This window comes from Podarcis pityusensis (assembly GCF_964106645.2).
Source record: "Podarcis pityusensis genome assembly, chromosome: 1".
NCBI classification, from domain to species: domain Eukaryota; kingdom Metazoa; phylum Chordata; class Lepidosauria; order Squamata; family Lacertidae; genus Podarcis; species Podarcis pityusensis.
In genome coordinates this window covers 42,476,809-42,494,899 of record NC_138028.1, presented here as the reverse complement: position 1 = coordinate 42,494,899, position 18,091 = coordinate 42,476,809, and the positions used below count along the sequence as shown (strand labels likewise).

The following is an 18,091-nucleotide window of genomic DNA, read 5'->3' as shown; positions in this document are numbered from 1 at the left end:
TCGTCCCTGGACCCAACTGACTGTAATTGGCTTGCAAGCCTGAAGGAAGCTATAAAGACTTTTAATTAAGGGAATTTAAATTACAGAAGCTTAAATAAAACATGGGGAGGCTATTTAAATCTGGCTACCCGGCACAAAGCTTCTGTAAGGCATCATCATCGTACACCATTTGTCATGTAGCCTTCAAGAAAAGGAGATGTTTGGCAGCAAATCACACCGTCAGCTACTCCATCCTGGTCCCAGAGGCACTCAATATTCAGGGCTGATTCTCCATTTACCTTTTGTACTGGTGCACATAACGGAGTACCCAAATGCACATATGCCCCGTGAAACCCAATGTGTGCATGCATAAAGCAAAAGAACAAAAACGGGAAGCAGCAACCAGGAAAGGATCAGGCCACAATTTCTGAGCTTCTTATACCCGGCACACAATTGATGGAGAGCATCTGTATTTGTCATGTGTGGACCCATGAAAGACAGCCATCAGAACTCTGGGTACCATTAAAGGGATGTTAGTATTGTCATACGGTTGCTCCATAATGGCAGGGTCTGAAGGGAAGTTGCTAAATAATGATGATGATCAAAGGTATCCCTAAATAATCTGAGAGGTGATTGGACATGAAACATCTGCTGGAATGCTAGTTCAAAAGTGACTCCGCACAAATAAATACATACAGCCACATCTCTGCAGTAATTTTGCCCGAAATATCTAAACGCAGAAGCGTTTCTGCAAGATTTGAGTCAAAGCCCAGGTGGTAGAAAGGCGTGTTCTGGAAAAGGGCATAGATGGATAGATCCTCAGAAAGTTCAATTGGTACAGCATGAGACTCTGAATCTCAAGGTCATGGGTTTGAGCCCCATGTTGGGCAAAAGGTTCCTGCATCGCAGGGGGTTGGACTAGATGACCCCTGTGGTCCCTTCCAGCTCTATGATCTTCAACAGGATCAAGGCACACTGCAACATTTTGCTACAACGTAACACGCCACCTATGTAACACAAAACTGAGATCCAGAAAATTCAGTGAACCCCAGATGTCTGCTGCACCTCTGCTCTTACAATTATTTTATCTACTACAGCAGCACTAGATATTTGGTTGGGAGCCGCCCAGAGTGGCTGGGGAAACCCAGCCAGATGGGCGGGGTATAAATAATAAATTATTTTTATTTTTATAGATAACTCCTTGACTGTCGCTGTTTTAAAAACAGAACACAAAACAAAGACGGGGGGGAAATACAACCAGACTTGTTCACGCTAGACCTTAAAACCTTTAAAAGCACCTTTCAGTTTGATTTATCATGCCAAAAATTACCTCCCCAAATGTTTTAGCAGCGGATAGTAACTAGCTGTGACTCTTAATTTTGGGGTCATGGGTTTGAGCCTCACAGGCAAAAAGATTCCTGCATTGCAGGGGGCTGGACTAGATGACCCCTGTGGTCTCTTCCAGCTCCACAATTCTACGATTCTTTGATATCTAAGAGCTGTTTCATATGTTACGGCTACCATTTGGAGGCTGCTTTCAAATGCTTCATGTGGTGACTGCCACCATGTGGGAAACCACTCATCTACAGAGGCTTACGCTAAGCAGATTGATTTTCCCCCATGCCATTTTCACCCCCTCCTTTGAACCTTTGTGATGCTATAGAGAAAATCGCAACATCCATATGGGTAAGTACACAAACAGCTCAACATGCAGTGACAGAGATCATCTGTAGCAATGACCCTCTGCAGGGCCACCATGCTTTGCAAGCCAAGCCCAAGAGCCCCTTCACAAGCTTCTAAATGCTTAGAACCGCTAGAACAGTCAGGCTTCACTAATACGCTCATCTTGGGCTAAGACCCCATCTTATTTTACACAGTCCAACCTTTGCTGCAAACGGACAACTGTAAGATCAGCATATCCCAGAGGAAGAAGCAGTTCATCAAGTGATGCTTCGCCCATTAAATCAAGGGCAATATACCTTAACGTATCAGGCTTGAGACTGGTGCCCAGAGAGGCTGATCAGCCCAACCTTCAACGAGGCCCAAGGGAAATGCAATGCTCAGTATAATATAACAGAGTGGACTTCATGTCTGCTGCAGGCATCCCATTATTGAACCGCTAAGGATGCTTTTAGTAAGGCATTTGCTTCCATCCACAATTGCAGTGCTTTTGCAAATCAGAGTTACAGTGGTACCTCGGGTTACATACGCTTCAGGTTACAGACTCTGCTAACCCAGAAATAGTACCTCGGGTTAAGAACTTTGCTTCGGGATGAGAACAGAAATCATGCTCCGGCGACGCGGCAGCAGCAGGAGGCCCCATTAGCTAAAGTGGTGCTTCAGGTTAAGAACAGTTTCAGGTTAAGAACGGACCTCTGGAACGAATTAAGTTCTTAACCTGAGGTACCACTGTACATGGAATACCACTAGTCAGATGAGATTGTAATGGAACCAGTGGCGGAGCAAGGTTAGGTGGTACCCGGTGCGAAAAACTTCTTGTCTCACCCCCCCCAATTGAATTTTTTTTTTACCTGCAACAATGGTTTGACTTTATTTCGGGGGGGGGGGGAGCCAAAGTTGTTGAGCTTTTTGGGGGGAGATTGCGTTGCGAGGAACCTGCTGGCCACCATACAGCTGAGGGAGAGCCGGCGGACAGACCAATTTGGCAGCGGGAAGCCTGTGTGCACCAAAGCAACAGAGTCTCTCACAGCCGTTGAATGCTGCATAGCATTTTGTCACCCCCCCCCCTCGGAGGTGGCACCTGGGGAGAACCGCACCCACCGCGCGACACTCTGAATGGAACCCAGTTTTGATGCAGGGAATGAACTGACTGACACCTGGTCAGAGTCAGAATTCAGCTTAGCCAACCATTTATTATCCCTTGATGTAGGAAGCAGGGGCCCTTTTTCAATCAGAGGATGGCACTCCCTTGTGGGCAGTCTCTTGGGGTTGCATGCCAGGGGTGGGCAGGGCTAGAAGCGGTAAGTGGGTGGAGAAGCAGATGCAACACTTATCATCATCCAATAGGCGACAATCTAGCCACGCACAAAACTGAAGTTTCTACACCACTCACACTAACAGCTCCCCATCTAAGGAACTGAAAGCTCAAGGACCAATGTTAGCCAGGAAAGCAAAGTACGCGGGGGCGGGGCGCACAGGGAGCAGGACCAGTGAGAGGGCATGAACTGTGTAGGGTTCTAAGGGCCAAGTAGAGAGACCCAGAGGGCCACATTTGGTACCCCCACGCCTGCCTTAAAGGGGTAGCTCTCGCAGTTCTACAAACCAGGAAATGTTGTTTGCTTATGAGCCTATCAAGCATTTGAAGTTGTCAGACAGTTTTCTAGCAAACTTCCATCTTGCCTCTTTATTCATCACTCTTGTCTGCCGCAGATACTCTTGTATCTCTTTTGTCGTACACAATCTGACCATCAACTTTTAAGGCTTTCAGCAGCGACAGTTTCTAGCGGGCAGGCACTGTGGGAGTGAAAATAGTACATGTTACGGCACCTTAAAGGCCAGCGAATTGATTTTGGTAGAAGTTTTGCTGTGCCAGAGTCGGCAACACTTCATGCATCTAATGAAGTGGGCTCTGCTCCACCAAAGTTTATGCGGCCATTAATGTGTCATTAATGTGCCACAAGACTCTTTTAAGGCTGTGCTTCTGCTCCTAGAATCTCCCATTCGGCAAGCCCACAAGCTGCCGCATCTTTTCACCTAAAAAAAATACTGCTCTCTCCCCAGAGAGCACATTGGTGCTCACAGGGTTATCACACTGGAAGCGCAGAATGTAGCTGCACAAGTTTCATGGCATTTATTGCAGTTTGTGGCAAAATTATTAGCATCAAGTCTCCTGCATGTGCTTCTACATCATACTGTGAAACCTTTAGATCTTTTAAAAACAGTGTTACCGTATTAGAATTGAACACCCTAGTGCTTATTCCATCAATATATTTTTATGTAGGAGGAATGCCATCAGGACTGCTGCACAATGACACCCTGACATTTTGTGAACGTTTTCACTAATGTTACAATACCCTTTAGAGGCTGCTCAAAAGAAATGGGGTGGGGGGGTAGGAGAGAGAAAATGCAGCATATTGCAAAATTGTATGTGACCTCTTATGGTCCTGACAATCCAAATATCAAAAATGTTCCCTACTACAGCCCTGTTTGTGTATTACAAGTGGAAGAGATCTGACAGCACCATTATATAAAAGGAACTCATATTAGCATTACACAAGGAAAGGCTGACACAGTTTGGCCAGGGGTGGAGAACTGGTGAACGACTCTGGGGTTGTGGCGCTCATCTCGCTTTACAGGCCGAGGGAGCCGGCGTTTGTCCGCAGACAGTTTTCCGGGTCATGTGGCCAGCATGACTAAACTGCTTCTGGTGAAACCAGAGCAGCACAGGGCGCATTTACCTTCCCGCTGGAGCGGTACCTATTTATCTACTTGCACTTTTTGGGGTGCTTTCAAACTGCTAGGTTGGCAGGAGCTGGGACTGAGCAACGGGAGCTCATCCCGTCGCGGGGATTCGAACCGCCGACCTTCTGATCAGCAAGCCGAAGAGCAGGAATAGGCAACCTAAGGCTTGTGGGCCGGATGCGGTCCAATCGCCTTCTCAATCAGGCCTGTGGACTGTCCGGGAAACAGCGCGTTTTTACATGAGTAGAATGTGTCCTTTAATTTAAAATGCATCTCTTGGTTATTTGTGGGGCCTGCTTGGTGTTTTTTGTTTTACATGAGTAGAATGTGTGCTTTTATTTAAAATGGATCTCTGGGTTATGTGTGGGGCATAGGAATTCATTCTTTTTTTTCTTTTTCAAAATATAGTCCAGCCCACCACCTGGTCTGAGGGATAGTGGACCAGCCCACGGCTGAAAAAGGTTGCTGACCGCTGCACAAGAGGCTGTGGTTTAGACGACAGCGCCACCTGCATCCCTAACAGTTAGCTAATCTCCAACAAAGTCAGCAAATCCTGGATGTGTTAAAAAATTAATAAGCAATAATTGTTCTGACATGCCCCGGGCTCATTAAAACAGCTTGGTTCCTAACAACAATGAATAACCATTTCTTTAAAAAAGAAAAAAAAAGAAATCAGGATTTTTTATTTTTTAAAAAATCAAAATCTTAATTTCTGCACGTCCGCACTCTTTGAGGTGGGGCTGCTGCATCCCAAGCACCAACCCAGGCAGGAAAAGAAGGTCTAGACAGCAAGACAGGCCTGTTCACAAGGAATGTTTACAAAGAATCAACAAAGGATTTAACCAGTTTCATCATCTGGCACAGCCATGAAATTCACGGCAATTATCTTGAAAGTCTCCCATGACATATCTCAACCCTATGTTCTTTAGCTATATTTTGGGGAGAAAAGCAGCCAAGCTCACAAAGAAGGAATTTGCAATGTGTCATAGTTAATAACTACCATAAAATCATACCAATGTGGCTATAATTTTGTGAACCAAAATAGGATTGTTATGGGCTGTGCAGTGTGTGCAGCTAGCTTCCTCTGGTCAGCAATAAAGACGGAACCTGCCTGTCCCCCATAATGTTCACGGTGTTCCTGGTTTTGAGAACAAACACCCTACCAGGACCTTGGTCAGTTGACTTGGGATGCAGCCAGGGAATATGGTCCAACCCTCTAGGTACTGAACTATTGACACCTCACCTGCCGCAATCAGCAGCTCAGGAACAAGACCATTGGTCCATCTAGCTCAGAATCGCCTATACACTGATTGGCAGCAGTTCTCCAGGATTTCAGACAGGGAACACTCCCAGACCTACCTGAAGATGCCAGGAATAGAACCTGGAACCTTCTGCATGCAAGGCAAATGCTCTACCACTTCACCATTGCCCAGTCCTATGCAACAGGTGGCAAGTTGGCACATGAGTCCAAGGGGTGCTGTCAATGTTGCCTGCCAGAAGCATCCCAGCAAAATAAAAAGCTTGGGGGAAAGGAATCATAGAATCATAGAGTTGGAAGGGTCTCTAAGGGTCATCAAGTCCAACCCCCTGCAATGCAGGAATCTCAACTAGATCATACATGGCAAATGGCCACCCTACCTCTGCTTACAAACCTCCAAGGAAGGAGAGTCCATCACCTTCCAAGGATCTGCCAAACAGAAAGTTTTTCTGGTGTTTAGTTGGCATCTGCTTTCTTGCAACTGGAAGCCATTGGTTCGAGTCCCACCCTCCAGAGCAGAAGAAAAAAAAAGGCTTGCTTCATCTTCCATGGGACAGCCCTTAAGATGGTTGTCGCAATGATCTCAAACTATTCCTGCCTCCCTAGCATGGCATTGCTTACACTTTCTCTATGACAGTATGATCCATGCCAACCTCAACTGTTTTACAAATAAATGGACCGGCTTTATGGCACTCATACTTGCATCATCAAGCAGTGATGGGTAGACGAGATGTTTTCTGCACGTGAGTGGCTGTGTCGTGCATACTTGGTCGCTGCAATGTCAGAAACAAAAGTAGCTTTCAACTCCTGTTTGAAAAGTGAATTTGCTGAGATGTTAACAGCCAGTCAACAGGACTTTCAGGTGAAGCTGCTCTTAAATGGCAGGCAGTTTTTCAAGAAAGGGCCTTAATCTGAACGTATATGAAAAGATGCCCAACCACAGGAATTCTAAGTTCTCTCTGATGAAGTGGCAAGAGAACATTAAGCAGTGCTCATTTAATTGAGTTTACTTCTCTTCCCCTTCCATCTGCTTTACCCAGCAGACTTAAGAAAGCCATTAGCTGTTTGCAAAAAGAAAACATGTTTGCTCATAAGTCCCTGTCCGCCTTCCCACAAACATCCCGCAGCCTCTGAGGAATCCCCAATCACAGAGCAGTCCCAGCCACGGCAACTTCCTATTGAGTCTTTTCTAAAAAAATTTTTTTAAAACTGAATGACTTCTTAAGTGCCATGGGATCTTGGGAATACACATTTCCCATAAACCCAGCTTCCAAATATACTGAACTGTCCTGGCACCCGATAAGTCTTCTTCCTTCCTTCCTCTCCCACTCATTCCCCTTTGATGAGAATCAGCAGAGATGAATCCCAGATCAACGTATCGCGAAAGCAGCGTTTCTCACCAAGTCTGTTCCTGCCAACTCGGAGGTCCAAACTGCACAATAGTCTAATCCTACCCGCAACACAAAACCATCGCCACTGCAATGGGCCCCTTCCACACATCACCTTCAGAATAGTCAGTAGTGTGCAGCAGGCATGTAAAAAGTCATGTATGTGGGATCAGACACACATTTTCCCACACTCTGCACCTGCCCACTGGGAAGCTACTATTGGGCCCACTGAGCAAACAGACATCAAACAAAACAATCGACAAGCTAACTGTACATTTTCTTTGAATGCCTTCCATGTATGAATGTTTTATAACACACGAAACAGTTCGACTTTCTACAGTTACGCCCTCAACAATCAAAGACATGCAAAGCTTGTCCCAAACAGGGTGCCCTCAATCCACAGAAAGCCAGGCTTGCTTTAATCCGAATTAAAGCTAACTGGAGTCCCTGTGCCCACAAAGTTCTTTTTTCTGCCATTTGACCAAAGCGCTTCTCCTCCTGACCCCTGCTGCATATAGACATCTCCAAATCACATAAATATTCAGATTTCCCCAGCCTCCTGTCTGGAGTAACAGACAAACCAAACAGCTGGTTAAAAGAGGATCTAGAATCTAGAGCTGAAGCAATTTTTTTCTTGATGGGTAAGGCTGACAGGCTACTCGCCATTTCCTGCATCTGTAAATAGGGGAGGGTAATACTCTCTTAAGGAATGTGGTTTTTTAAATAAAAAACAAGTCAAAAACATTTGAGTTTAGGCAGAAATCTCTCAGTGTATTTTTTTTTCACCTTAAAAATATTTTTTTAAAAATATACAGAACTTCTGAATACAGACATAGCTTACATGGCTGAATTAGATATAGACATAGAGCATGTTCACAACTTCGAATTTAAACCTATTCAAGCCTGACGTTCAGTGACAACCGTACAGAAGGTTAGTGGCTTGGCAGCCCAATATCAAGTAATTTTGCCAACATTTCATTTCATTTCTTCCCCCAGAGTAAATCACTCAGAAATATCACACATTTGTCCTTGCGTGTTCAAAATGTCTGACTAGCAGTATTAACTGTACAACATATCAAAAAATATACTGGAAATCCCTCTAAGGGCACAAATTTTTGCTATTTATTTGAATCAATAAAGGGGGGTGGTGGGAACCTTGTATTTTCCTTCAAAGGCCTGTGGCCTCCCCAAAACAACACATCCATCGGAGGTCAGTTCACTATTACAGCTTCAGCTTTTTTAAAAAACACGCTGCTCTTCTTTGTTTTTAGTTTGCTACTTCAGCCACTGGATCCAGCTGATCAGGAGGGGGCAGCTTGCAAGCTTGCTTAGTTCAAAGCGAGAAAGTCAAGCAATGAGCAAGTCAGGGAGCAGCTACACAACACCCTGGGGGTCCAGTGGTTTCCTGGGCCGGCATGCTGCTACCAGTGCTCAAGGCCAGTTCAGGCTGCTCACACATACAGTGTTACCTGGGGACTAATTGTCTCTTACTTCTTACTTCTGAGCAGGAATGAATAGGATTTGCATTGCAGGCTTCCAAGCTCCCCTCTCCTGCCGCACAGTGGACTTGGGGTTACAATTTCCGATGGAGAAATCAATCCCCTTGTCACTGCAGGAACACAGATCACGTAGCTGATATACACAGCAACTGCCATCCCACAGCAGACAATACACATGTGTGACACATTGTAATGCACATGTTCCAGAGAGGAAGCCATATTTATCTTTTCCAGGGGGGGGAAATCAACAAGAGGCTTGTGGAACCTCTGACTAATATATTCTGATGTAAACTCAAGTGTTTATTATACCCGATGCAATAAAGTTTTAAGAGACTACAAGATTCTTTGTGCAGATGCTTTTTCCTGACAAAAAGATTAATGCGCCTGTGGGAAAAGAGTACTGTACGAAGTGATGGAAACGATCAACTATAGAACTAAACGCTATGAGCTACAGAGGGAAAATGCATGTTTTAAAAAACCTGAATATCAGCTATGTCTAAGCACTACAGTGGGTTTTAAACCATGTTCTGCTCTCATTAGATTCTTCAGCAAAATCGTGAATGTTGTCAGCTCATACACTAATGTATTTCAAATCCCTAACAGACAAGTTTAAAAATATAAAAGATTAGGCCTCTGACATAGGTTCAAGAGAAGAGACTAGATTCAAGTCAGGTTCTGGGGAAACTAACCGTGGCCATTTCCAGGTATATATTTCTATACGAGGGTGGTTGTGTTAGCTGCTTCACTGTTCCAACGCTCAGACTACTGGAATAGCTCATACCATTGTAAAGTCTGCATTTACAGGAATGGTCCTATGGCATTATAATGCAACTGTTTTATTTCTGGAAGCCCCAGAGGCAGTTGCAACCAACCAAGGAGAACAGAAGTGGCAGAAGGATGGTTTGGGGATTTCCAGACAAAAACAGTGACCAAAGGGTAGCTGTTTCCACTTGCTCTTATTCACTGCTGGGAAGGGGAAGGGGTGTTCACCATTTGCAGTGGGCAGGGTAGAGTCAACCCAAATTGGGAAGGTCAGCATGCAGGCCAGCAGCGATATCAGTGGGGGTTTATGTCAAAGAATTTAGGACTGGCAGCAATGACAGCTGAAACAGAAGGAAAGTTAAATGAAACTCAAATCTGATGTAACTGGCCTGGGAAAAGGTCAGGAACAAATACACCAAAGGTTAACTCTCAAAAGCAGCATCGCCATGAGGCCGGAGAAATATGACAACAGTAACCTCAGGAATGAATTCCTTTTGGGCATGTTTACAGCAAAATATTAACCGGAACGCGTCTTCCTTGCTTACAATTTGGAAAAGAATGTTTTAACAAAAGAGGTGCTGAGCAAGCAGTAATAAAGCACAGGGTCAAACAGTGCTATAGCCAGGGCTTTAAGGAACTGGGCATCCTTTTCCACCCCAGATTAGCTGTGACTTGCAAAGGAAGCTTTCCCCAATAGCCCTTTAAACACCATTCAGCACCTGCTCCTTCCCTCTGTCCGCGTGTGTACAGAATATAGATTATATAGGTCCTCTCTATGCATTAACTAAGGGGCTCTGTATACAAAGAGGTATATGCACAGGGGTACAAAGGAAATGCCTCGGGGTACATTTCAGATAGGCTGACATACCTGAGCTCCATTCCACGTGGTTCCCCCCCACTTATTTAGGGATTAATAAAGCGTATTTGTAAAAACTAAAAACCGGTACAGTTTTCCCTGCTCGAGTCCCAGAGAGCGAGGCGGGGAAGCCAAGGGCCAAGACAGGAGGAGAAGCGTCCTTCATCTCCCGGCCTTTCCGAGTCCACAGCCGAGAGCGCGCGCTCGAGTCCGGGGCGACGGGGCGGTCCAGGCTCCCTGCTTGCTCCAGCGGCCGTCGGGGCTCCCAGTTGGATGGCTTCCCTTGTACTCCGCAGTCGCTGTCTCCGCCGGAGTCGGTGCAGCACGGTGGGGTCGGTCGAGGGATGGGGTTGGCGGGGAGAAAGGTTGTGCCTCCGGCCTCCTGGGCCGGATCGAGTCCCTAGCGCGCCGCGGTGTCGGGCGTCGTCGTGGGCGGCACGGCGGTGGTCAGCGGCCTCGTGGTCTCTCCGGTGCCGGGCGCGAGCGGGCCGGGGTCGGGGCCGGGGGCCGTCCCGGGCGGCTGGGGCGGGGTGTGCGGCCCGCCGCGCACGGGCTGCCAGATGAGGCTGTAGTAGACGGCCAGCACGATGGCGGCCAGCGAGACGGAGAGGACGTAGGCCAGCACGGTGGCCAGGCGCACCCACTTCTTGTTGGTCTTGGCCGCCATGCGCGCCTTCTTGTCCCCGGTGTAAGTGGCCGGCTTGCCCCGCTCCCCGCCCGCCCCCGCCTCCTTCTCCTTCATGGGGGCGCGGCCTTTGGCCCGCTGCTCCACCGCCCTCTCCGTCTTGCTGAGGCTCCCGAGCGGGATGGGCCCCGAGGGACGCGCCGCCGCCGATCACATCACGACATGCCCCGGGGCGCCGGGAGAACCAGGCGCTGCTGCTGCTGCTGCTGCTGCTGCTGCAGCGGGTGGGCCTCGCAGGCAGGCGGCGGACGGCGATCGACGGCCTCGGCGGCGAGCTTGCGACGCGCCCGGCTGCAGGGGGGCGGCCGCGGGTGGGGAAGCCCGTCGGCGGAAAGGCAGCGTCGCTCGGCCTCGACCCGCGGCGAGGATGCTGCTGTCGGGGCGCGCGCCTCCCTCTCTCTTTCGCAGCAGCAGCAGCAGCTGAATCCGCGGCGTCTCGGCGGCGCTCAGCGGCCGGGCTGTGCAGGCAGCGGGTATTAAAGGGGCACGAGCGCCGACGGAGGTGGGAGCGGATGCTGTGGCGCCTTAAAAAGGCAATGCAAGAGCGGGAGGACCACCGGCCAGCCGCGGCTTTGCACTGGCAGCAGGCCAGGGACCGCCGACCCGCCTTCTGTCCGGGGAGGGGAAACAGCTCCGGCGCATCACATATTGGGAGGGGGAGCGACTCGGGGGGCTGCGATCCCCACTCCCATTTCCCTGGGAGTCAGTCTCATTTAATGGAGTCACTACTTCCGAGTACATGCGGTAGGGTCGCGCTGGGGGGGGGGAGCGGGGGCGGGGGAGACAGGAAGCGAAAGGTACACGCAAAGCTGCGATCCTAAACAAATTTGCAATTCTTGGCTATTGAGGCTGGTGGGGGGAGTCGCCCTGAATGAAATGGGACTTCCTTCCGAATATCCCTGCATTGCTCCGCGTTGCTCAAAACTCCTAAGCCATTCGAGAGAGAGAGGTCCGCTTCAGACACTAGTTTTCCCTCCTCTAGCTGATATTAGGGTGCGGGCGTGGGGGAATGGTCAAATATCGAGGCGCCCGTCCGTGATCCCGAAGTGACAGGTATGGAAGAACAAACGGTCAGCGAGCCGCACTCTCCTCCCCACCAGCCTGTGCTGTAATGTCAACATGGGGACTCCCGGATTTTGTCCTGGAAGAACTCCTGAACTAGTTTGGGGGCCCGTTCATCGCACTGTGGACATTTGTGAGTCTCATAGCTCCCATTTCAAACATTGCAAAAGAAGCCAAGAAAACCGCTTTTTCAATCTATCAAGCATGGGGGGGATTTTGGACCAATAGGTGAGCACCTGGAGTCTGGACATTGCAAATATTAGGTGCGTTTGACCGTTTGAAAAACGCCTCTAGAAATCTAATTGCCCTGCCCAAGATGCTGGTGTGTCTAATAGAGATTCTAGGACCCACTAATGACTTTGGTGTGTGTGATCCAACATTTTGTATTTTTGTTTCATGGGAGCAAGGAATTGAGGGGGAAGAAGCTAGAAAAGTGCTCACTGGTTCCAAACTTTCAAAACAGAGATTTTAAAAACAGGAGTGTTAGAATGAAGTCACCTTAAGATGCTCTGTTACTGCCATTTGACTCTTAATGCAGTGATGTGCCAATATGACATGTTGAGAACAAAGGATTGGGATGTAATAATCCCTCTGCTGATTTTATACATATGAGATAGAACTGCCCTTTAGGTATATTGGATCAAAATACTAAATGAGGTGAATAAATGAATGGCAATATACCACTTGTCTTATTAGGACCATTTGATCTCTGATCTGCTGGCTGCTGCTAAATTCAAAGTCTTAAAGTATAACTATGTGACAAAAGTTTGAAATGTTGCACAAATGCTAACATCCGATAAATTGATGACATGTCTAGATAGAAAAAGGACAGCTGAAACATCTTTGAAATGCAGTGTTCATGAAAGATACACCTCAATCACTCAGAAGTCCTAAATGGATTTCCAGAAGTTCAGTTACAGTATAACATTTCAAACTGTTTTAAATGCTTTTTTAAAAAACCAAACAGTTCTGTGACATGAATCTCATTTGTTCTATCTGAAGGTATAACCTCTTAGGAAAGAAATGCTTCTGTATTTCCTCTTTTTTTAATATGACAGGCAAATAGCTATACATTAATTCGGGTGGGTTTCATCTACGTCCTCTTGCTTGCTGGCCTGCTTGAGCCTGTGATAGGCTGCTGCGTGTTTGGCTTTCTCTGGAGCAGTGAACTCTACCCATCAAAGGTAACAGGGGAACTTGCTGTTGAGTACAACAGCACACACCTTTAACTGAAAGAAGGACAAGTCAAGAGCTGACTTGTAATGGGAAATTCCATATTCTTATTACTTCAAACCATTGATTTGGCTTTTGAACATGTATAAGCAAATGGCTGAAGTAAAGTTCAGGGACCTTTGTTTACATAAACGGTCCCTCTATAACATGTCAGTAACTAGTGGCCCTAAATTCTAATCAAGCCCTCTGACTTCCCAGTTGTCAGCTCAGATGCAAGGGGACAGCATATTTAAGGAGGGGCCCTTGTTGTCATGTGAATGGCTACCAGTTCCCTTTTAGAGGTGAGGTGGGACCCTGGGCTTCCAGTTCATGCCATTTCTCAAAGTGACTCTCTGTTTATACAGGAATGACCAACCTTTCTGGGCCCATTTGCAAATCTTGTGGGCATCACACACCCAGAGCAACCAACTACACACCAACCTGTTCTATAGGCGACAACAGAATGCACATTTCAAGTCTAATTTCAGTGGGAGAAGAAGACCCTGTGGGCACCAGAGGAAGCCTATGTGTGCCCCTGGGCACAACTTTGGCAACCCCTGTTCTAGCAAAGCATGTTTTGGAAAAAGGCCTTTTGAGCATCTTCCGTTACAGCTGCTTAACACCTCTCATTCTTAAGAACAACCTTATATTTTCAGTCACCTTGGTCCCATATGGGAAATCTTTATGTCACCCAAGCCAATGCATGTCTGCTCAGATGTAAACTGCATTAAGCTCACTGAGGTTTACTCCCAGGTAACTGCGCACAGGGGGGCAGCCATATGGTGGTATTAAACTAATTTTTACACAGAATAGTTCCACTGAAATGAGTGAACATGACTAAGTTAGGCCCATTAATTGAATACCATCCATAATGACTAATCTGTATGCCACCTTAATTAGTTATTGTCACTCTGTCCTGAAGATGTAGCTTTGCAGCTTCACACAACTTCATAATTGTGGGAGGCTAATTTGCCATTATAGACTTGGATTGCTGGCTGACTAAAACAGAACAGTTCTTGCTGTCAAGATGCTATTTCCCCTCCACATTAAAATCCACACAGAAACAAATGCATAAGGGGAAGTGAATGCACGCGCACACATGCCTAAACACACATTCATGTTAAGGTAAGATTACCAGATTTTTTTCAATGAATCTGGGGACACACTTCCAAGTTCAATGGATTTTGTATGGGGACTGATTTGTAAATCTGGGGACTGTCCCTGGGGAAGGGGGATGTCTGGTAACCTTATGTTAAGGAAAGTAGGATGAAAAATTAGTGTAATAATAATGGGCAGGGGGGATTTCCCCACTATTAAGATTCTTGTTATTTGAATAACTATCCTACATATGTTCAGCCTCCAACGTTTTCCTTCTTGTCTTATAAATCATCTCTCTCTCTCTCTCTCTCTCTCTCTCTCTCTCTCTCTTTCTCTCTCTCTCTCTCTCTCTCTCTCACACACACACACACACACTCCCCATCTTTGTGTTCTGCCTGGCTATTGGTGAAGGAAATCCTTATTAAATGGGAATTGGTCTTCCGGTTCCCAGGAGCCCAGCAAATCTGTCTTAAGTGGGCAATGCTATTGAATGGAAGAGAACGAGCAGCACAGTCACAGATGCAGCTATTCTGCAATATAGTAACAGCTGATCGGAGCTCCAGCAGGATATGAAATTACTGGTTTCCAAATTGCACCGCTCATTAAAAGGCTCTGCTGTTGCTCAGCAGCTGCTGGGAAACCTAAAGAAATAAAGTGGATCAGGCATATAGGAGGATGCTGGGTTTTGAGCATGGCTGTCAGCAGTGAGAGACTCGGTATGGTGATAGTATTTTTGTGATGCAATACATTAGGGGTGGTGCCTAATGTGGCCTGTGGGCCTTACAAGTCCCCTAAGGTTTTTCATGGCCCCCAGAGGACCCCCTCTATTGTGTCATTGTCAGCAGTTTTTAATTTAATTTAATTTATTTACTTATTCACCCAACTCCTCTCCGATCTCCTGTGTTCTGGGTGTTCTCCATTTGTTTCTCCAGGCAATTTGGGATCCAAAATTTCCCTGCTGAAAGGGTTGAAAGTGACAGACCCCTCTTCCTCGTTGAGAGCTGCCAGTAACTTTCTTGTTTCAACTGCTTCTGCAGCACCCTCTGAGTTTGTTGGAACCCCTGCAACTGTGACACAGAAAAGGTGTCTGAGAATCAGCCTCTAGTTCTTTTTTTATATATATAAAAAGGAAAGGTAAAGAAAAAGAGAGAGAAATCAGAGATTTAGCTCTAGGATGTTTTCCTTAGAACTTGTAGGGTGGAGAGCTGGATCAATGACTTAAGAAGATGTCTGGCTGCCCTGGCAGTTGGGCTTTGGCTTTTCTCTTTGCTGTCAGCAAATCAATGGATATGTGCTTATATTGATGCCTCTTTGTGATATACTCAGTTGGATAAGGAGATGTGCTTTGAAAATAGCTTTGTTTATCCAACAGCAGCTCTAAGGTACCATGTGGGTGATGATGAGCACAATTAACCTTCTACACAGGTCCAGGGGACGTGGGTTACAGACAAGAGGCTGAGAATAGGTAAATTGAATCTGTCCGATGTCAAAAGGCAGAGAGTTCCAAAATGTGGGTGCTGCAGTATCATGTGGCACCTGTAACAGCACCAGTTCTGCAGATCAAAGTAGTCAAGTGGGCATATATGGGGTAAGGCAATCTCTCAAGATATCTGCACTCAGTACACAGACTTCAGGGGCACAGTTAGCCCTCTGGTGGCTTGACATTGAGGGCTGGGCCCAGAGGGTGGCCCTGATTGTGCTTCAGACTGCCAGTACCCTCCATGAAAAGTTGCAAGGGGCAGGGCTTGTGCTTAATTCTTCAAGGCCTGGCATCACTAACTCAGCATATCTCAAGCTCCTGTCCTGGCCAGGTCAGTCTGTTGCAGCAAAAACAAGAGAAGGAGAGAGCGCACCAGCCCTAGGGCGCCATCAAGACCAATGGATTTTGTGCAAGATGCAGTACAAGGGAAAGAGGCCTATCAAAAGGTCAAAATGGGGCATGGCTTAGTTACATTCACTTTGGATTACTTCAGTGTGCTCTCCAAGTGGCAGCAAATGAGATCTAATTGAAAACAACTGCTCTGTCATCTGTCGGGAACTGTTCGCCACAGCCCTATACATAACTTCAGTAACTGTGTAAAGATCCTTCCAGGTTGTCTATTGTCTCCTACACAGGGAGCTTCTTGTCTCAGAGGTGATTTTCTCGAGCATCAAGTTCTACCTGAGTCCTGGTGTGTTGTATGCTTCTGCTCCTGGTTTTGTTTTCTGCTTCTGGGTCTGAGTTCCTAGCTCCTAAGTCCTTCCCTTGACACAGCTATGCCAGCATCCATTCTGTTTCTGGGTACAGTTTGGGGTGTTGGCCGTACTTTAGATCAAGGACACATGAGTGATGTCTTCTCTCATATATGTGTGCCTGTTTTTGTGATCTGCACAGGAGTCTCTTCTCTGCATCCCAGCAGTGATGGGAGTTGTGACTTGCTGGGATTTGGAAAAGGGCCGTTTCTGTGTCTAAATTATGGCTTTCCCCACCTTGGAAGGTCAGTCTGGCCCTTCCCTTCTAACCTTCCACTGTCTTATTGATTTTATTCTGGCAGGCTTTTGATCTGCTGGCTAGATGAGTTATAGCAGTGTGGTTCCTTATTTTTAAGCTGTTTTTATCTGGTGTCTTGGGATTATTGTTTTGCTTATGTACTAAGTTTCCTATGTTGGATGGAAGATTTGATCCATTCTTAATCTGTTGCTGTAAGCCAGGGACTGGAAAATATTTGTTTAGTCCAAAGGCCACATTCCCTTCTGGGCAACCTTACAAGAACCACATGCCAGTGGTGGATGAGGCCACAAATTTAAATGCCCCCATTGTAGAGCAGACTAGCTTCTACACACTCAAATATCCCACTCTTTCCTACAGCCACACAAGCAAAAGATACTACCAGAGTTCCATGACACATTCCAGGCAGCCTGGGAAGAGTTCTGAGAGTCAGGCATAGAGACCTGGGTAGCTGCATTTGACCCCCGAGTCCTGCTGAAAGCTGTACTTATGGTACTGAGTTTACACTGTAAGGATGGGGATAGTGCATAGTGCAGACGACGACTGAAATTCAACCACCTAATAGAGTATTCAAAGACATGCATATGCAGGCAAAACATAAAAAGAATAAATCTATATTTTACGATTGAGAAAATGGAACGGAAGATATAGAAAAGGGTGCTAACCTGGACTTTGGTTTGGTATTGATCGCAGGTGCAAACAGCAATGGCACTGAGCTTGGGTTACTATGGTACAAGAGTTTACAGATCCCTGCTCAAACAAGACACAGCATCTCCCCGGCAGAAACTTCCTGTCTCTGTCCAGGCAGTGTGGATCATTGTCAATCTAGCAAAAGCCAAAAAATCATATTTGTGTCGAAGACTACAAAACGCCGTGTGGGAAGAACTGACAGTACAACTTCAAACAAATCCAAGAATTTTGTTGCTGAAATTCATAGAAAGAAGAAAATACATAGGATTTCTTGAAAGGGATTTGTGCATTGCATAAGTCACTGGTGCCAAATCTGGGGGGCAGGGGGGAGTCTGGGTGTCTCCGCTCCCAGAAAATTTCCACTGTAGGTGCCGAAGCATATCTACGGCCCAGCAGACGCAGAGGCCCTAGCCCAGTCAGAGAGCCAGCAGAGGCAAGGCGGCAGGCAGTTTGCGCACAGTGCATGCGCCATGACATCATGACGTCACACACACAATAGCACGAGTGACATGATGAGTTCTCGGGAGGAAAAAGAGGACATAAATGGAAGAAATAAGAGGGGTGTGTTTTGGTTTTAAATAAGAACCCCCCACATCTGTTAGAGTCTAACGATTAGGAGTTTGTGAAGGCAAAGCTGAGGTAAATCCCTGGCGCTGATATTCCTGGACAATTCTTAACACAAAGATCACCTA

At 46.7% G+C, this 18,091-nt stretch overlaps 1 protein-coding gene across 1 annotated transcript; it reads right to left on the bottom strand.

Moving 5' to 3' along the window:
• Positions 1-7,797: 7,797 nt before the first annotated feature.
• INAFM2 (InaF motif containing 2) lies at positions 7,798-11,391 on the bottom strand. The gene has a single exon (XM_081014239.1). It carries the CDS (start codon positions 10,904-10,906, stop codon positions 10,565-10,567), a length of 342 nt encoding a protein of 113 aa, XP_080870365.1. The 5' UTR covers positions 10,907-11,391; the 3' UTR covers positions 7,798-10,564.
• Positions 11,392-18,091: the final 6,700 nt, after the last annotated feature.